This window comes from Oncorhynchus nerka, linkage group LG9a (genome assembly GCF_034236695.1).
Source record: "Oncorhynchus nerka isolate Pitt River linkage group LG9a, Oner_Uvic_2.0, whole genome shotgun sequence".
Classification (NCBI taxonomy): Eukaryota; Metazoa; Chordata; class Actinopteri; order Salmoniformes; family Salmonidae; genus Oncorhynchus; species Oncorhynchus nerka.
In genome coordinates this window covers 46,979,297-47,000,758 of record NC_088404.1, presented here as the reverse complement: position 1 = coordinate 47,000,758, position 21,462 = coordinate 46,979,297, and the positions used below count along the sequence as shown (strand labels likewise).

At 40.1% G+C, this 21,462-nt stretch overlaps 1 protein-coding gene across 1 annotated transcript; it reads right to left on the bottom strand.

Moving 5' to 3' along the window:
- Window positions 1-8,603: 8,603 nt before the first annotated feature.
- On the bottom strand, window positions 8,604-13,426 carry LOC115134424 (zinc finger protein 358-like). The gene is made up of 2 exons (XM_029668375.2): window positions 12,458-13,426; window positions 8,604-10,176 (listed from the first exon to the last, which is right to left on the bottom strand). Exons 1-2 carry the CDS (start codon window positions 12,627-12,629, stop codon window positions 9,185-9,187), a joined length of 1,164 nt encoding a protein of 387 aa, XP_029524235.1. The 5' UTR covers window positions 12,630-13,426; the 3' UTR covers window positions 8,604-9,184.
- Window positions 13,427-21,462: the final 8,036 nt, after the last annotated feature.

Below are 21,462 nucleotides of genomic sequence, written 5' to 3'. Positions count from 1 at the left end.
TAGACTCAACTCAATTCAGTGAACGTTATTTATGTTTTACCATTAGACCGGTAGATCAGTGCACACTGACCCTACCTCAATACGTCATCGGTAAATCCAAACAGACAGGGAATGCCACAGCCCACTCCCACTCTCCACAATCTCTGTTTTCAGGGGCAGACATGTGAGAGAGGATTACCATAATTGCAACTAGCAGCCTAGATTTTTAAGAACTAGATTACGAGACTAAGGTATGTTTCTCCCTCACTCTCTTTTGTTCCACTTGTTTCCTACCCATTTTCAGCATGTCTGTCAACCACGGTGCCAAAAATGTCATTATCCACATCTTGGCCCAGGTAGGGTACTGTCTCACGGGTTTAGATAGAATACTTACAAACTGAAGTGTTTATGCAGAGTTTGGAGTCCAGCTCTGATAGTGAGGGAAAGAGTTTCAGCAGTAACAATGACCCATGGACCCGGGAAGGCTACCCATAGTGACCTGCCAGCGCAGCACAGCCTGAAGCTGGCTTCCGCCCTAGACAGAGACTACACACCAGGCTATAACAGTCATAATGAACTACTGCTACTGGGGCATAATCTGTGGATTGGCAATGATGAAGTTTGTATGCCAGACGCCCAGACCACAAAATTGAACATTGCTGTAGGTTACATCTCTGAACATATATCAGAAATTTCGGGGAGATGCCTTGCAATGTAAATTATCTCAGGTAATATGCTTGTAGTTGATTACTCATAGAAAAAATAGATACCATATCATACACTTTTATCTAAGGCGATTTACAATCATACGTGCATATAATTTCAATGAGTGGCCAAAGCGGGAATCGAACCCAAGACCATTGGGTTGGTCAACCAACCGAGCCACAAAAGACCAGGATATTTAAGCCGTCCTGGGTGTGGTATACAATACTATTCACCATATAAAACTTGGACTATACTAACATACTTCATTCAATACACTTATGGACATCTGCAATATGGAACCAATTATATTTATTGCTGATTAAACGGTCAAACATTTTGAATGTTTACTATTGCACTTTTATCTAGCTCATCAGAGGATCGTTTTGTATATAAGCTTTCTAGCATCAGAAGATAAGACTGATAACGGAACAGTGTCGCAAGAGAGACAAGAGAACAAGAGAACACTTCAATTAATACGTTTATCAACATGTATTCTGTTGTGGATAAAACAGAATGTTCATTTATACGAATCGTACGTTTTAGATTTGTGTCATTCCTGAAACAGCCGTCATTAGGGCTGCAATGGGGGGTTAGTTTATCTGTCCCGGGTTACCCCAGTGGGATCAATTTGAATCTGGTGATAGTTTTGGCTGCCTCCCGGGTGTAAACTTGATGCCCTGCTCTGGCCGACGGGGAGGTCGGCTCTAAACAAAAGAGACGTAATTAAGCACGTGGAGTGATGAGTAGGAATCTGTGTTTTCACCTGCAAAAGTGATTGCTTTATATAAAAACGCTTTATCTGCATATGAAAACTAGTTTGAAAATATAAACATGTGTTTTATGGAAAATATATGTATGTTTCTGGAAGATGCATCATGCTGACTTGTTGACATAAATGACCCAGCGGCGCAGATTAATGTTTCATTTGAGATGGGCGCTCACCCCTCCCCGATTTCACCCGATGACGTGACGGTTCAACCCAGACCAGCCCAATAGAGCTGCCTCAATGATATTGTTTCCTCATGTGTATCTTTCGACGCTCAATCGGATTGAAGTATGTGCCACAATCAGGACAGTAACAGCCTAGATTATCCTCTGTGTGAATTTGTATGCACATTTTTAGATCGTTGCTGGAGCTGCAACTTTTGCCACAACGACTGTAATTATATTATCTCTCCCTGTGTGGATCATTCTGTGATAGCTCAGAGTTCCACTCTGATTAAATGTTTTGCCACAACGACTGTAATTATATTATCTCTCCCTGTGTGGATCATTCTGTGATAGCTCAGAGTTCCACTCTGATTAAATGTTTTGCCACAACGACTGTAATTATATTATCTCTCCCTGTGTGGATCATTCTGTGATAGCTCAGAGTTCCACTCTGATTAAATGTTTTGCCACAACGACTGTAATTATATTATCTCTCCCTGTGTGGATCATTCTGTGATAGCTCAGAGTTCCACTCTGATTAAATGTTTTGCCACAACGACTGTAATTATATTATCTCTCCCTGTGTGGATCATTCTGTGATAGCTCAGAGTTCCACTCTGATTAAATGTTTTGCCACAACGACTGTAATTATATTATCTCTCCCTGTGTGGATCATTCTGTGATAGCTCAGAGTTCCACTCTGATTAAATGTTTTGCCACAAAAATGACAGAGATACATTTTTTCTTTCCTGTGTGAATCCTCATGTGTGTTTTTAGATTTCCATTCTGGTTGAATCCTTGGCACAATGACGACAATTAAATGATTTCTCCCCTGTGTGAATCCTCATATGCATTTGTAGATGTCAACTCCGAATGAACGTTTTGACACAAACGATATGGCTTCTCCCCTGTGTGGGTCCTCGTATGTATTTTCAGATCTCCATTCTGATTTAAGGGCAGGCAAAATATGTTTCCCCTATGTTGCTTCTCATGTGCATCAGTTTACCCTTCTTGCTGAACCATTTACCATAAACATGACAACAAAAGCTATCTGCATTGTGAGTTTATTTTTATCATTTCCGTGGACTTTGAATGTTTTCTACACAGACCACATATCTGTTAATTATCCGGGTTTGCACATGTTAAATCAATGAGCCCGTGTGACGAAAAGACGTGCCATGCACTTTACAACAACAGGGATTAGCATGATTTGCCTGGGTCAACTGTGTGGATGTTATCCCTTAGTATTGATACGGGACATTTGTCCTTTTACCATATTTGTTCTCTTTGATTTGACCGTTTTAAAACCTGACATGGGCCCTCCATTCTCCATGCCATTGTCACTTTCATTGTTTTTACTCTGAGCTGCAGAACAGTCTGGATTTACTGCAGATAATATCTCCTCAGCAGCAGCTGTTAATCTGTCATTGAGAAAATCCATACAGAAAACATGGCCATATATGGATTTATATATCAAAGAACGTGACATATATTTTAAAATATATGTTAATTTATTTAAAACCCATATTTAAACGTGACATACGTTTAAAAATATATAATTTTATATTTCAATAGCCTACTATATATCAATACCACAACCCCATACAAACAATAATAGTATGGATGTACTGAGAATATTAGTTTGTTTTACTTCAATGCATTTTCTTTACATGGCATATATTTAAAAACAACACATCCAATTTCACACTTAGTGGTGAATTATTTTCTAACTGCATTTAGTGTTAGGCAACCTTATGACTACTTTGCTGTTTCCTGTAGCTACTGTAGATGATACTTGCCATCTCAGTTTGAGATTAGATTGAGAATGCGTAGACTATTGTAGTTTTACCATTTGTGATGTACACATGTTTGAAAACCAACAGAAACCTATCTAAGTATGAATGTTTATTTTCGTACACTATGGTTGTGGTTGCACATAAGGTTGTGGAATCACCTTTTTTTTTAAATAAAACATGGCTAAGATATTGTTGTTGCCAGTGGTGATTTTAGACTGTAAATCTTGGTGGGGCAAAAAAAAAAAAATGCCAGCAAAGCCACAACACAACACTAAACAATACATGAATTGCACTATAATGGTGACAAACGTTGCCCACACACTATTAGGGCCTACATAAAGCTGCCTCAACAGCAGTCCCAACATCTTACCACTGCTACACCTGGCTATCAGCGGAGCCTTGTCTGGCAGCAAAACAGTTCATTCAACCTTATTTACTGCCTTTGTATAAAAACAACATAGCTGATATGGCTGACTTGCTTAAACAAATGTGGTTTCTAATGACAATTGAGATGTACAAACTATGGCATAAGGGGACGACAAGCGGATAAGAGGCGATCCATAATTTTGATTAAGACATTAATGAGCGAGCTAGGACGGACTTAATGTTAGTCAATATAACTATTTGGTTAGCACTTTTGAAATGTACAGCGACAGAATTTCGAACATGGACCTTTCTTACAGTGTTCCCCCTGTACACCAAGTCAGAACTGTAGGATAAATAAAGGGGGCATATAAGCAGACAATGAAAGCTCTTAAAGTATATGATAATATTTCTCTAAAACAGGTTATAGGCTACATGTGCACCACCAAGTCAGAACAGTAGGTGAAATTAAGAGGGGTAAATAGACCAAATTATTAGGGTGAGGCACATGGGCTACTAACAGCTTGCTACACAACATACACTTAGTATTACTTTCTTAGCTACAGTATACATATCTCCCTGGCATATTACATCATTTATGCAGCAGCAAACAATACATTGTTGAACTCACCTTGTTGTGCTGTGATCACTTGATTATTTCTCTTCATATGACAAGGATTAAAAAGGATTTGCCAGTAGATTGTCAACTTGATTCAGGATGATGACTGCTAGCTAAGATTTTGAAAGTATGATGTTGACATAATTCGTCCAATCAAAGCTACTGTACATATAATGTGATTTGACATAATTTTATCTGTGGACAATGACCTTAAGCCTTCTTGGATGAGCACTTCTAATGTAACTCTATGGCAGCACCCAAAGGGCTAGAATTACCGAGGTCACCTCTTAGACTTTGCGGTGACGTCGTGTCCCCGTGAGTGACAGAACACTGAGTCAATCACAGCGCAATGCTCTGTATTTTCTGCTGGCTTGCCCCACCACCACAGAAAGCACTGAGCTAGGCTGAAACACCTACATTTTGAAGCTGTCTTACTCAAGAAAACAAAAAAAGATACCATGTTTGTATGCAGCTTTATTAACTCAATTATATTATTTTTTACATTGTTTGCAAGGTATCACGTTTGCAATGTGTCACGTATTAATGCAGGAAAACAGGAAAACAGGCAAACCCTCCTTAAAAATGTTGGGCTCAAAACAGGTAATATTATCATATTACAACTGGTTGTTGTAATCAATGACTGTATATGGTTGAAATCCTTGAGATCTCCACTAAAACCGTTTCTTCTCCCGTCTATTTTTTCTGTTATCATAAACAGGCATGTGGTGTAGACAAGCACATAATCTACATAAAATATTAGAGTCTAAATGGTTATCTGAGTGACACTTACCTTTTAGGTTGAAATTGTAAAGTTGAAATGTGTAAATTGATTTGAGTGAATACGGTTAGCGATCTTGACATAGAGATGACTGGGTTTGGGGCTATACAAGGCTAGCCCACAGAATAACATAAGAAAAAATTGAGGCAGATACTTTTCTGGTTTGAAATGATTGATTTATAGCTCCTCTGAGGTAATATTGTGGTTTATTTTCTACTCCGCTTACATGGTCTAGGGACTGACATCTCCCAACCCAAGTCTTATGTATTACAGAGTTGTATTTCTAGAGAAAAACTGTATATGTTAAGCTAACTGCGCTAAAGCTAGCCTGTCAAGCCTGGCTTACTGTTAGCTGGTTTATGGCTCATTTACCTATTTAAAAGATAAAACAGCCTAACCGCACTACTTAACACCCGCCTGCTTCCCCCGGCCAAACCCTGCCTTAACCCAGAGGCCAGCTGCACCAATGTGTTGGAGGAAACACCATTCAACTGATGACCAAAGTCAGCCTGTAGGTGCATGGCCCGCCAGAAGGAGTCGCTAGAGCGCGATGCGCCAAGTAAAGCTCCCCCAGCCAAACCCTCCCTTAACCCGGAGGACACTGGGCCAATTGTGGTTAGAGTGATGGGCCAGGAACCAAAAGGTTGCTAGATTGAATCCCCAAGCAGACAAGGTAAAAAGCTGTTGTTCTACAACTGAACAAGGCAGTTAACCCACTGTTCCTAGGCCGTCATTGTAAATAAGAATTTGTTCTTAACTGACTTGCCTAGTTAAATAAAAATAAAATGGGACTCCTGATCACAACCGGTGTGATACAGCCCAGGATCGAACCAGTGTCTGTAGTGACGCCTCTAGCTGTGCCTTAGACCGCTGCGTCACTCGGGAGGCCCTATGTGTGTAACAGTATAGCTTCCATCCCTCTCCTCGCCTCGAACCAGGGATCATCTGCACACAGCGACAACAGCCACCCTTGAAGCATCGTTACCCATCGCTCCACAAAAGCAGTGGCCCTTGCAGAGCAAGGGGAACAACTACTTCAAGGTCTCAGAGCGAGTGACGTCACCGATTGAAACACTATTAGCGTGCACCCCACTAACTAGCTAGCCATTTCACTTCGGTTACATGTGTATTCTTTTTTCTTGAAATGTAGTACACGATCGTTATCTTTTACATCATCTGAAATTAAGATAAATAATGAGGACATATTTTTTAAATACAAGTCAATGTATTAGCTAATAGAACTATTTTAAATACAGAGGATGTGTTATTACTGTACTTACAGTACTTTCTAGTCTTTTACAGCATCTGAGTGAATTATTTATGTTTTGTAGATTGAAATTCACCCAGGCTCAAATGTTACTGTCCCAAATAATGTCTGGATGGCGGAGTTGTCAACCGTGATGGAGAGGTCTTGGAGCGGCCATCCCAGGAGGAAGAGCAGCTCCGTTTTGCCGAGATCATGGCTAGGAGGGGCCTTGGGGGTCAGGGAGTAGCTTTCTCAGGCTCAATAGAATTGTCACTTCTTTTGGAGGTCTCCAACTCAGACCAAATGGAAGTATAAGGATAACAGGTGATACAGTACATGACCAAACGTATGTGGAGACCTGCACGTCAAACATCTCATTCCAAAATCAAATGCATTAAAATGGAGTTGGTCCCTCCTTTGCTGCTATAACAGCCTCAACTCTTCTGGGAAGGCTTTCCACTAGGGACATGCTTCCATTCAGCCACAAGAGCATTAGTGAGGCCGGGCACTGTTGTTGGGCTAATAGGCCTGGCGTTCCAATTCATCCCAAAGGTGTTCGATGGAGCTGAGGTAAGGCTCTGTGCAGGCCAGTCAAGTTCTTCCACACGATCTCGACAAACCATTTCTGTATGGAGCTCGCTTTGTGCACGGCGGCATTGTCATGCTGAAACAGGAAAGCGTCTTCCCCAAACTGTTGCCACAAGGTTGGAATCACAGAATCATCAGAATGTCATTGTATTCTGTAGCGTTAAGATTTCCCTTCACTGGAACGAAGGGGCCTAGCCCGAACCATCGGACTGCCAGATGGTGAAGCATGATTCATCACTTCAGAGAAAGCGTTTCCACTGCTCCAGAGTCCAATGTCCAGCCGACGCTTGGCATTGTGCATGATGATCTTAGGCTTGTGTGCGGCTGCTCGGCCATGGAAACCCATTTCATGAAGCTCCCGACAAACAGTTATTTTGCTGATGTTGCTTCCAGAGGCAGTTTTGATCTCGGTAGTGAGTGTTGCAACCGAGGACAGACAACTTTTACGCGCTTCAGCACTCTGCGTTCTCGTTCTGCGAACTTGTGTGGCCCACCACTTCGCGGTTGTACCGTGGTTGCTCGTAGACATTTCCAATTCACAATAACAGCACTTACAGTTGACCAGAGCAGTTCTAGCAGGGTAGAAATTTGACAAACTGATTTGTTGGAAAGGTGGCATCCTATGACGGGGCCACGTTGAAAGTCACTGAGCTCTTCAGTAAGGCCATTCTACTGACAATGTTTGTCTATGGAGATTGCATGGCGGTGTGCTCAATTTTATACACCTGTCAGCAACAAGTGTGGCTGAAATAGCCAAATCCACTAATTTGAAAAGGTGTCCATATACATTTTGTATATATAATGTATCGGTCTCAAGGCATCTATGAGCGCATGGGCAGCACCATTGAGACATACAACGTTGTGATCTGCTAGCTACTATACCAGGAGACTTCCAGCAATTTTGCTAAGCTAATGATATGCTAACTTCAACCATCTCCAAACTGCACACAGAGGCATACATTTTTTAATGAGTTCATCTGACTCTGGGTAAGTCGAAAAACGACCTAAATCTCAAAATCTTGCAGTATCCCATTAAAAATGCATCCACCATAACATGGTTGGGGTCAATTTCAATTAAATACACTGTAGGATGTTAAAGGGAGTTTGCTGATTTACACCTTATAGTCAGATTGCTAACAAACAAAAATATGGGGGTGATGGGGGCAATTAGTCAAAGTTCAAAGTTTGTGGCCAAATCCCCTCAAGTTGCCAGTGGTTATTTAAACAACTCTAAGTAATGGAATACAGTTTATCCTGGCCCATGGACTACTTTCAGGGTAAGGAACCATCCGACTGACTAAGGCGTAAAAAAAGTTAACTATCCTTTAAATTTACAAATCAAATCATTGCAAATAGGGCATTCATGTTCAAGGATTTTTAAATGAAACTGAATTGGATCATTTCATGACCCCAAACACAACCCATAACTGTTCTATGTGCTCTTTATTTTATATTTGTTGCTTTCCCTCTGCAGATGCTGTCATGACGCACTTCCTGGATGCAACAAAAGGGACAAGAGGGAATGGCGTAAAACAGTCAAATGGCTGAATTGAGAAGTGATGAAAGAAAAACAATTAAATGAATAGGATTACATTTAAGTTGAGTGTTTAGTGTAGTTTGTTTTACTGTTTTATTACCATGACTACAAGGATCACTGAAATCCCGTAACATATAAGTTAACACATAATGTTAACATAGAAGGGACATATTTGTAATAAACATTTTAATACTACATGTCACACATGAGCATTTAAGCATTATACATGTATGCAGATATACTGAAAAAATTTTTTTAAAAATAATAAATATATATAAATGCAACATGCAACAATTTCAAAGATTTTGCTGAGTTACAGTTCATATAAGGAAATCAGTCAATTGAAATAAAATTCATTAGGCCCTAATCTACAGTTTTCACATGACTGGGCAGGGGCACAGCCATGGGTGCAACATGGCCAATGTACTGAATAAATGCACTTGTAAATGTAGAGTGGGAAAGTGATTAAAACATACAATCCCTGTATGAAGAAAATATAATTTCCAGAAGTATTCATGATATGAATCGGCCCACTTGAGCATATCATCAATCATTGCATCTTACTCGTCTCCCCGGTGAGTCCTTGTCTACTTTTAAGATGTGCGTCAATCCTGAAACATCTGTCACAACAACTGCAACGATATCATTTCTCCCCTGTGTGGGACTTTCTATGATATTTCAGATTTCCACTCTGATTGAATGCTTTGCCACAATCAGGGCAGCGAAACGGCTTCTCCCCTGTGTGAATCCGGATGTGTTTCTTCAGATCGCCGCTGGTGCTGAATCCTTTGCCACAAACAGGGCAGTGACACGTTTTTTCCCCTGTGTGGCTTCTCATGTGCACGATCAGATTGCTGTTTAAGGTGAACCATTTACTACAAACATGACAACAATACCTAGCTGCAATGTGAGTTTGGAGGTGATCTTTCATACATTCTGTTGACGCCATATGCTTTCCACACACTCCACAAAGTGATTCTTTATCGTTTGTGTGAGTTTGAACATGTTTAAATAATAAGCCCATGTAATGAAAATACTTGCCACACACCTTACAACAACCAGGAGTAGCATGACCTTGCCTAGGTGATTTCAGGTGGAACAACGGTGTGGATTTGTTATCCTTAGTGTTGATAGGGGAGCTTTGTAATTTTACCATCTTTATTCTCTGTGATTTGACTGACTTGAAACCTGACGGAGGCCCGCCAGTCTCCATCCCACTGTCACTTTCACTGTTTTCACTCAGAGCTGCAGAACAGTCTGGATTTACTGCAGAGAGGGGCTGAAAGACACTGGTTGGTTCTAATTCTCCGTATTCCTCTCCATCAGGTTCTGTTTTGATCTGTTCAGTTGTAGTGCTGGGTAGAATGTCTCTCTCTCTGTTTCCTTCCTTTTGGGCTTGATAGGGATGTGAGAGTTGAATTGGGTCCTCATCATAAGCAGGAGTGAATATGGAGTCTTTAGTGTGAGCCTCAAGCCCTTGAGGCTGCTCTTCCTCCTGACTGGCCCCACGTTCCTCCTTGATCTGTGTGGACTCTGGGTCCTCATGCCTCAGACTGGGGCTCCACTCCTGCTCACAGTGCTGCTGCTCCGGCGGAATCTCCACTTCAGAGACAGAGAGACAGAGCTGCTGGAGGTCTGGGGTAAAGGAGAAAGAATGAAAATCAGTGCTGACATTTATGCCAAGGTTTATCCTAGGATTTTTTTCAGCAGTGACTCTCTTGCACTGGCTCTATGCACACTCACTGGACTCTGCCCACACACACACACATGGATATTGACGGCACACACACTCACACTACCGTTCAAAACTTTGGGGTCACTTAGAAATGTCCTTGTTTCTGAAAGAAAAGCTCATTTTGTTGTCCATTAAAATAACATAAAATTTATCAGAAATACAGTGTAGACATTCTTAATATTGTAAATGACTATTGTAGCTGAAAATGGCAGATTTTTTATGGAATATCTACATAGGCATACAGAAGCCCATTATCAGCAACCATCACTCCTGTGTTCCAATGGCACGTTGTGTTAGTTAATCCAAGTTTAGCATTTTAAAAGGCTAATTGATCATTAGAAAAACCTTTTGCAATTATGTTAGCACAAACTGTTGTCATGATAAAAGAAGCAATAAATCTGGCCTTCTTTAGACTAGTTGAGTATCTGGAGCATCAGCATTTGTGGGTTTGATTACAGGCTCAAAATGGCCAGAAACTCATCAGTCTATTCTTGTTCTGAGAAATGAAGGCTATTCCATGCAAGAAATTTCCAAGAAACTGAAGATCTGGTACAACGCTGTGACCTACTCGCTTCACAGAACAGCACAAACTGGCGCTAACCAGAATAGAAAAAGGAGTGGGAAGCCCTGGTGCGCAAAACACCAGTCTCAACGTCTACAGTGAAGAGGCAATGCTGGCTTTCTAGGCAGAGTTGCAAAGAAAAATACATATCTCAGACTGGCCAATAAAAATAAAAGATTAAGATGGGCAAAAGAACACAGGCACTGGACAGAGGAACTGCCTAGAAGGCCAGCATCCTGGAGTTCACTGTTGGCGTCGAGACTGGAGTTTTGCGTGTACTATTTAATGAAGCTGCCAGTTGAGGACTTGTGAGGCGTCTGTTTCTCAAACTAGACACTAATGTACTTGTCCTCTTGCTCAGTTGTGCACCGGGGCCTCCCACTCCTCTTTCTATTTTGGCTAGAGCCTGTTTGCGCTGCCATTAGAACACAGTACGCCTATGTAGATATTCCATGAAAAGAAAATCAGCCGTTTCCAGCTACAATAGTCATTTACAATGTCTACACTGTATTTCTGATCAATTTGATGTTATTTTAAATGGACAAAACCATTGGCTTTTCTTTCAAAAACAAGGACATTTCTAAGTGACACCAAACTTTTGAACGGTTGTGTAGAAACACTTTCACATACTCTGCTGCTACTCTGTTTATTATCTATCCTGATTGCCGAGTCACTTTTACCCCTACCGACATACATACATATTAACTCAACTAACTCGTACCCCTGTACACTCGGTACCCTTTGTACATCATCTCATTATTGTTATTTTATTGTGTTACTTTTTCCTTTTATGCTAATTATTCTTACTTTTGTTGAGAAAGGGCTCGTAAAGTAAGCATTTCACGGTAAAGTTTACACCTCCTACACCTGTTGTATTCGGCGCATATGACAAATAAAATTGGATATGATGGGTAGGGTGGAAGAGTGCATTGACAAGCTAGCTGTTCCTGTAGACTTCCACCCCGTTCGCTTCTACAGACAGTCAGTCACATGGCTGTGTCTTCCTGTATAACGCAGGCAGACAGACATCGAGGTGTTCAGTTACTGTTCGACTGAAGGCTAGAATGGGATCTATGGTCTCAGAAAGGCCACCCTCCTGGGCTTTTCGCCCACGACAACCGAGAATGGAGCGACAAACAAAAAAGCATCCAGTCAACAGCAGTCCTATTGGTGAAAACGGTTCATTGATGGGAGAGGTCGAAAGAGAATAGCAAGAATCATGCAAGCTAACAGGCGGGCCACAAACAGGCAAATAACGATGCAGTACCACAGTGGTGTGCAGAATGGATGGGCTATTGCAGCAGACAACCACGGGTTCCACTCTTATCAGCTAAAAACAAGAAAAAGCTGGTTTACCTGGTACAAGATGGGTGTACAAAATAAACTGGCCGGTGAGTGAGTGTGTGTATGTATCAAATATATGTTTTGCAGCAGTGGCAAAAATTTAGCTGGGGTGGGCCACCACTGCTAAATGAATATAGGGGAAACACTGCATTATGACATTTAGACCTACCTACTACAGGTACACTTCCTCTCAAAAATAACTATCTTTGACATTGCTCCTTGTGTTTCATAAAATGAAGGTTAAGTAAGTTTGACATAAGCAATGAGTAACAAACCTGCTCTGTCTTGCTTTATCTCAGGTTGAAGAACAATGTCGAGTAGCCTCTGTAGACGGACAACTTCCTCCTGATTCTCTGCTATGGTTTTTTCAACGACCTCGAATATCTCCTCAGCGGCAGCTGTTAATCTATCGTAGAGAAAAACTCTCAACAACTGTATTTTAGACATATTTAGATAATGCAAGATGAGTAGCTAGCGAGCTGTGTTATTTTAATCGTCTGAAATTCCGCAACACAAAAAAGTACTTCCGGATCACGGAATTTTGACAAAAATTCAAAGTAAAAGTCCCCACGTAGTAGTATAATCGTGTCAATAACCTGTATTTAAATTAGATAGCTGTTTGATTATTTCGCTAGCTAGCTAACGTTAGCCATGTATGCTTATGTCGATTAGTATGAAGACGGATTCAAGGCCACCATAGAAATATACAAAATCAAATATTTTAACCCCCAAAATGTACAAGACTCTTTGACAACCTGCTCTTTAATTGTCCATGCCACTTGTCAAGATTACTTATCAGCTACTGTTAACTTTAGCTAGCTAACTGTATAAAGGAATAGCACACTTAAGAGGGGTGTTAACACATCCACTGAACATCCATATACAATACTGCCATAAGGGTGTAGACTCGGGTCTTTACCTATTAAACCCAAGAGCCGCTAACAGTACTGTACTGGCATCAATACGGGTTTAAAAATATAAAAATATTTGTGTGACTTACATTTATCTTGTACACCTTGTAAGCATTTGTATCTGTCGTGTGAATGTTGCTGTTTGTGTTTACTTTATCTTTTCTAGTTATTTTATTCTACAAAATGTTTGACATTTCTCAAGGCCATCTTGTCAGACTGTAGGGTGAATGACTGTTAAGTTACACACAGTAACACATTTATACACTACATGTATCTAAAAAAAAACAGACAGGAAATTGAAACTCGCCTTAGAAAAGACAAAAGGATCTCTGTGCCCAAAGTGCTGAACTCCACTCCTGAGGAACTTCCTTTGTTTTTAGAGAGGAAGGAGCTGACAGGAAGTAATTAAGGCTCTTAGCCTCGTTATAACTAATATATTGTTATTTCTAGATTTGTTACTGTTTTCCTTGTGTGGGGCCAATATCTCAAGCCTTGATTTTCAAAAAGTGAATTGACATACCACAAAAAACTTGGCATATACAGTGCATTCGGAAAGTGTAGACTCCTTGACCTTTTCCACATTTTGTTACTTTACAGCCTTATTCTAAAATGGATTAAAACGTTTTTTCCCCCATTAATCTAAACTCAATACCCCATAATGACAAAGCAAAAACAGGATTTTAGAAATGTTTGAAAATGTATTAAAAAACAACCTGAAAATCACATTCACTTAAGTACCCTTTACTCAGCACTTTGTTGAAGCACCGTTGGCAGTGATTACAGCCTTGAGTCTTCTTGGGTATGACGCTACAAGCTTGGCACACCTGTATTTGGGGAGTATCTCCCATTCTTCTCTGCAGATCCTCTCAAGCTCTGTCAGGTTGGATGGGGAGCGTCGCTGCACAGCTATTTTTAGGTCTCTCCAGAGATGTTCGATCGGCTTCAAGTCCAAGCTCTCGCTGCGCCTCTCAAGGACATTGAGATTTGTCCCAAAGTCACTCCTGCTTGTCTTGGCTGTGTGCTCAGGGTTGTTGTCCTGTTGGAAGGTGAACCTTCACCCCAGTCTGAGGTCCTGAGCGCTCTGGAGCAGGTTTTCATCAATGATCTCTCTGTACTTTGCTCCGTTAATTTTTCCATCAACCCCGACTAGTCTCCCAGTCCCTGCCACTGAAAGACACCCCCACAGCATGATGCTGCTATCACCATGCTTCACCATAGGGTTGGTGCCAGGTTTGCTCCAGACTTGATGCTTTGCATTCAGGCCAAAGAGTTCCATCTTGGTTTCATCAGACCAGATAATATTTTTTCTCATGGTCTGACAGTCCTTCAGGTGCATTTTGGAAAACTCCAAGCGGGTTGTCATGTGCCTTTTACTGAGGAGTGACTTCCATCTTGCTGCTCTACCATAAAGGCCTGATTGGTGGAGTGCTGTAGAGATGGTTGTCCTTCTGGAAGGTTCTCCCATCTCCACAGAGGAACTCTGGATCTCTGTCAGAGTGAGCATCGGGTTCTTGGTCACCTCCCTGACCAAGATCCTTCTCCCCTGATTGCTCAGTTTGGCCGTGCAGCCAGCTCTAGAAAGAGTCTTGGTGGTTTCAAACATTCTTTATTTTTTAACTTCTTATGGCTTGGAGACACTATTTCCACGTTCGGATGAAAAGCGTGCCCAGAGTAAACTGCCTGCTACTCAGGCCTAGAAGCTAAGATATGCATATTATTAGTAGATTTGGATAAACACTCTGAAGTTTCTAAAACTGTTTGAATGATGTCTGTGAGTATAACAGAACTCATATGGCAGGCGAAAACCTGCGAAAAATCCAACCAGGAAGTGGGAATTCTGAGGTTTGTAGTTTTTCAAGTGATTGCCTATCCAATATACAGTGTAAATTTGGTCCGATTGCACTTCCTATGGCTTCCACTAGATGTCAACAGTCTTTAGAACGTTGTTTCAGGCTTCTACTATGAAAGGGGAGATAATACGAGCTGTTTGAATCAGGGGTCTAGCAGAAAGCCTTGAGCACGAGCTCTATTCCTTTTCATTTCTAAAGACAAAGGAATTGTCTGGTTGAAATATCATTGAAGATTTATGATAAAAACATCCTAAAGATTGATTCTATACATCGTTTGACATGTTTCTACGAACTGTAATAACTTTTTTGACTTTTCGTCTGGACTAAGTGCTCGCTCCTTGTGCATTTGGATTACTGGACTAAACGTGTGAACACAAAAAGGAGGTATTTGGACATAAATTATGGACTTTATCGAACAAAACAAACATTTATTGTGGAACTGGGATTCCTGGGAGTGCATTCTGATGAAGATCATCAAAGGTAAGTGAATATTTATAATGCTATTTCTGACTTTTGTTGCATGGTGTGCTTTTGCTGTAAAGCTTTTTTGAAATCTGACACAGCGGTTGCATTAAGGAGAAGTATATCTTTAATTATATGCATAACACTTGTATCTTTCATCAAAGTTTATGATGAGTATTCCTGTACATTGATGTGGCTCTCTGCAAAATCACTGGATGTTTTTGAGGCAAAACATTACTGAACATAATGCGCCAATGTAAACTAAGATTTTTGGATATAAATATGAACCTGGACCAGTTGAAAAACAAATCTGCAAATCAGAGATTCCATGTTTGTGAAAGAATTCACCATGTCAATATAGGGTTCAGCAACCCTCAGCACCAGCAGCCTGGAGGGAAAAGCCTTCCCCACATTAAAAACAGCTCCAAAACCTCCCGACTCTGAAGAAATATAAGGCCTTAAGTTGTAATTAGCTATAATTACCCTTCATGCTCATCCTCTTTTTTTTGTATTGTGATCTATGATCCTTTAGCCTGGGTACCAGTCTTTTTAGCTAACATTCCACTCCTTGTCATTTGCCAAAAAGACTGGCCTTTCGTCTATCTCAATGGTTTATGGTGCAGTTGCTAATTGATAGTTGGAAACAACATGAACATTTTCCATGGCATTGTTAAGGAACATGCGGTTAAGTTATATTATTTGTCCCTCTTCTCTTATTAATTGATGTAGTCCAGACAGGCTACTTTAGGAAACTTTCTGAATTGACAGAGATAATTAGTGAACTCGCACACTAAAAGTCTAGATGATAAAAGGCTACACTGATAACTTGAGGTTGGCTGCCAAATGTATATGTTTCCCCAGCCATAGGCCTAATATTTAAATTGAGGAAATGTGATCATAGCCAAATCATTATTTTAGCAATCCACGTTAGACGTCCCTCCTAATGAAAAGGCCCCCCCATCTTGCTTATGTCAGCTGCTGGGCAGTGCACTTGCCCTTGATATGAGTTTATGGAACTTGCCATTTCCAAAAAGGAGCTCAGTGGGGAATCGGAGATTCCTTGTTTTGCGGTTTGTTGCAACAGCCAGAGTTTCATTAAATTGGCCTAGGCACTATATTTTATTGCACATTTAATTACACATTTAACTGATGCATTTGGCGATGTTCAACTTTTTTTTGGCACAAGATTGTGCGTCAGACACCCAAAAATGGCGGTTCCCACCGTGAAGCATGGAGGAGGAAGTGTGGGGATGCTTTGCTGGTGACACTGATTCGCTGATTTATTTAGAATTCAAGTCACACTTAACCAGCATGGCTACCACAACATTCTGTAGTGATACAGCATCCCATCTGGTTTGTGCTTAGTGGGACTATAATTTGTTTTTCAACAGAACAATTACCCAAAACACATTTCCAGGCTGTGTAAGGGCTGTTTGACCAAGGTCTGCTGCATCAGATGACCTGACCTCCACAATCATCCGACCTCAACCCAATTGAGATGGTTTGGGATGAGTTGGACCGCTGAGAGAAGGACAAGCATCCAACATATGCTCAGCATATGTGGGAAAGCTCAACATGTATGGGAAATCCTTCAAGACTGTTCGAAAAGCATTCCAGGTGAAGCTGGTACAGGGAATGCAAAGCTGTTATCAAGGCAAAGGGAAGCTACTTTGAAGAATATATATATATATATATATATTTTTTTTGTTTAACACGTTTTTGCTTACTACATGACTCCATGTGTTATTTCATAGTTTTGATGTGGAGTAGAAAAGGCTGCTGGGTATTTAAACCACACTTTTTCAAGAAATAACACCATGTACAGGCTCCAACCATTTCTCATTGTTCTCCACTTCATAGTATTTAAAGTAGTAATTCCCTTAAGTTTAGATTTTTCCCCGAAGTAGTTATAATTTCGAAATATTATTTTAAGATTACGCACTATGCAAAGCTGCAAAAATGATTAGCTGTGTATACGAAATCAGCGTTTTTACCGCATACTTTTATTTTGAAGGCAAAATCTGAACCGGAAGTGTTAATATTTGTGCCGGCACACTAATGTTGCTTTCATGACGCTAAAAGAGAGAGAAATAGTAACGGTGTCTTTTTGCAGGCACCAACTCCGCCAGGGTTCGTTGGACAAAGCCTATAAGGATATTAATGGCGTTTTTGTAGGGGTTTTGTATAAACGACGAATAATGTCTGTGGTAAACACAGGCTTAGGATATACGTTTTGTTCATCACATGCGGCATCAGCGATACAATAATACGTTGCATCAACAAGGAAAAGAATGTGCCCTCTTGGTCGTGCGCGGGTCAATAAGTTTTTCCTTATCGCCACCTGCTGGAGTGGAGTGCGACTGGGTCAGTTCGAAGAGCCTGTTGAAATAGCCTACGGGCAAAATGCATCCTCGTTTCCTTGATAAATAGGCAATAATATTATAGTAAATAATTATAGTATATTATTAATAATATATTCAGGGCCCGCAAGAATATGATCAAAATAGTCCAATCATACCCCAAACAACTAAGAACCTCAGTTAAATGTAACTTGATTGACCTAGTGCTTTAGTGCTTTAGAAACATAACACATTGTATGAATTGGTGATCAGACACTTCAATGACATTAACATTTTTGAGTTGTCATATAATCATGCAAAACTGTCAGAAGAAAGAGAAGAGTGCATGTGAAGACATTATCAACATGTATTCTGTAATACTTTGGATTTAAAACCTACAATCTCTGGATGAAAAATAAAACTTGTTTCAGAAGGTTCATTTATATGAATAGTTCACTTGGGCTCATCATATCAATTGTCTTAATGTTAGTCAAAACATGCAAAAACTCTATAAAAATAAACATTCCCGCAAAGTGGATATTGACATCAAGGCCATAGATCCTGACAAAACAATTGGTGTGTTTAAGATTCTCTCAGCTTATATAGAAACCAGAGGGCACATAAACACAAAGTAACAACATCAAAACAGATATAATGTAGCCTATTTCAACATATTGACAAATTTTACTCCCAAAACAAAAACATGTTTTATGTGCAAAACGAGGACATTAGTTCAAAATGGTCTTTCTACAGGTAATGAGCAGGCACTCCTGTTGCTCAGAAAAAAACTCCACCAATTACACTCTTTTAGACAGCAATGGGGAGTTCTGATGTTCAAGCAGCAATTCAGTCATATCTTATCCCCCCAAGAGTCTTCCTGCGGGTCGTTCAATATGATTTCAATCACTTTCTGACTGCACCCTTTTTTGATTTGAACGAAACCTTTCATACATGCTTGCTCATGGTGGAAGTGGTCAGAAAGTGACTTTTTTGACCTGATCTCTAAAACATTCAGGAGATAGAGGTGCTCAATGTTGAACTATTTTGCATAAACCCCACCCTACCATGAGACATCCATGTAGTCATCGCTAAAAAAAGATAAATGGTTGAGTTTGATTTCATTTCAAAGCTTACAAAACAGGGTTGTTGCCAAAGTATTTTATGATATCTTGAAATAAAGTTAAAACATTTGAATATTTTTGTTCTCTTTCACAAATGCTGTAGTTTAGATCCTATTTTACATCATCTGAAATATTTTTTGGGGCCCCATCTTCGGGTAAGATACAGCATCATTTCAATCATAGAAATATAATTCATAGAATGGACCTATCCCTTCAGACCACTGCAATTTAGACGCTACATCATTGAAATTAAATTGACATTTTAACTTCCAATTAATGCCAGTAAGATGGCCAGCGGTCCACCCACTGTCGAATGCCAATTTGAATGGGAATGTCTATTCTATTATCTATATTTCTATGATTTCAATAGGGTTCCCATGGAAGATTGACAGTTTAATTTATAACAATGGATATTCCCTCTCAAGTCGACATTATTTGATGTGTGGGTCACCACATCATCTTTGTGATACCATTTGAAAGTTGAAATATCAACTTTATTCACATTTTAGTACATTTATTAGCCAAAACATGACATCCACCCTTTATTTCAAATCAAATGTGTATTGTCACATGCTTAGTAAACAACAGGTGTAGACAAATATTGAAATGATTAATTATGGGCCCTTCCCAACAATGCAGAATACAATAAAACAATTTAAGAATAGTAACACGAGGAATATATTGAGCAATGATAGGTTGACTATATACAGTACCAGTCAAAAGTTTGGACACACATACTCATTCAAGGGTTTTTCTTTAGTTTTACAATTTTCTACATTGTATAATAACAGTGAAGATATCAAAACTATGAAATAACACATATGGAATCATGTAGTGACTGAAAAAGTGTTAAATAAATCAAGATATATTTGAGATTATTCAAGCTTTTGCCTTGGTGAAAGCTTTGCACACTCTTGGCATTCTCTCAACCAGCTTCACCTGGAATGCTTTTCCAAAAGTTCCTTGGTGAAAGCTTTGCACACTCTTGGCATTCTCTCAACCAGCTTCACCTGGAATGCTTTTCCAAAAGTCTTGAAGGAGTTCCCACATAAGCGTAGCACTTGTTGGCTGCTTTTCCTTCACTCTGTGGTCCAACTCATCCCAAACCATCTCGATTGGGTTGAGGTCGGGTGATTGTGGAGGCCAGGTCATCTGATGCAGCACCCCATCACTCTCCTTCTTAGTCAAATAGCCCTTACATAGCCTGGAGGTGTCTTGGGTCATTGTCTTGTTGAAAAACAAATGATAGTCCCACTAAGCACAAACCAGATGGGATGCCGTATCGCTGCAGAATGCTGTGGTAGCCATTCTGGTTAAGTGTGACTTGAATTCTAAGTAAATCTTAGTGTCACCAGCAAAGTACCCCCACATCATCACACCTACTCCATGCTTTACGGTGGGAACAACACATGCAGAGATCATCCGTTCACCTACTCTGCGTTTCACAGACACAGCGTTTGGAACCAAAAATCTAACATTTCCACCGGTCTAATGTCCATGTCTCGTGTTTCTTGGCCCAAACAAGTCTCTTCTTATTGGTGTCCTTTAGGATTGGTTTCTTTGCAGCAATTGGACCATGAAGGCCTGAATCACACAGTCTCTTCTGAACAGTTGATGTTGAGATGTGTATTTTACTTGAACTGTGATGCATTTATTTGGGCTGCAATTTCTGAGGCTGGTAACTCTAATGAACTTATCCTCTGCAGCAGAGGTAACTCTGGGTCTTCCTTTCCTATGGCAGTTCTCATGAGAGCCAGTTTCATCATAGCGCTTGATGGTTTTTAGTTCTTCAAATGTTCCAGATTGACTGACCTTCATGTTTTAAAGTAATGATGGACTGTTGTTTCTCTTTGCTTATTTTAGCTGTTCTTGTCATAATATGGACTTGGTCTTTTACCAAATAGGGCTATCTTCTGTATACCACCCTTACCTTGTCACAACACAACTGATTGGCTCAAATGCATTAAGAATGAAATAAATTCCACAAATTAACAAGGCACACCTGTTAATTGAATGCATTCCAGGTGAATACCTCATGATGCTGGTTGAGAGAATGCTAAAGAGTGTGCAAAGCTGTCATCAAGGCAAAGGGTGGCTACTTTGAAGAATCTAAAATATAAATTTTTCTGGTTACTACATGATTCCGTATGTGTTATTTCATAGTTTTCATATCTTCACTATTATTCTACAATGTATAAAATATGAAAAATAAAGAAAAACCCTTGAATGAGTAGGTGTTTCCAAATTTTGGACTGGTACTGTACAAGGGATACCAGTACCGAGTCTATGTGCAGGGGTACGAGGTAATTGAAGTAGATATGAACATATATGTAGGGGTAAAGGGACTAGTCAACAGGATAGATAAGACTGTAGCAGCAGCGTATATGATGAGTGTGGAAGTGGATGCCTGTCTGTAAGTATTATGTGTGGTGGAGTGTTAGTGTGAGTATGTGGGTAGAGTCCAGTGTGTGTGCATAGAATCAAAAAGAGTTCAATGGGTCAATGGAGATAGTCTGAGTAGCTATTTGGTTAACTATTTAGCAGTCTTTTAACTTGGGGGTAGAAGCTGTTCAGGAGCCTTTTGGTTCCAGATTTAG

What these genes read in the sequence shown, in the direction of transcription:
- LOC115134424 (XM_029668375.2), bottom strand. Translation starts at nt 12,629, where the DNA reads ATGTCTAAAATACAGTTGTTGAGAGTTTTTCTCTACGATAGATTAACA. An exon ending in GATAAAGCAAGACAGAGCAG is followed by an intron (nt 10,177 to 12,457) that starts GTTTGTTACTCA and finishes CCTTTACCCCAG; the next exon opens with ACCTCCAGCAGCTCTGTCTC.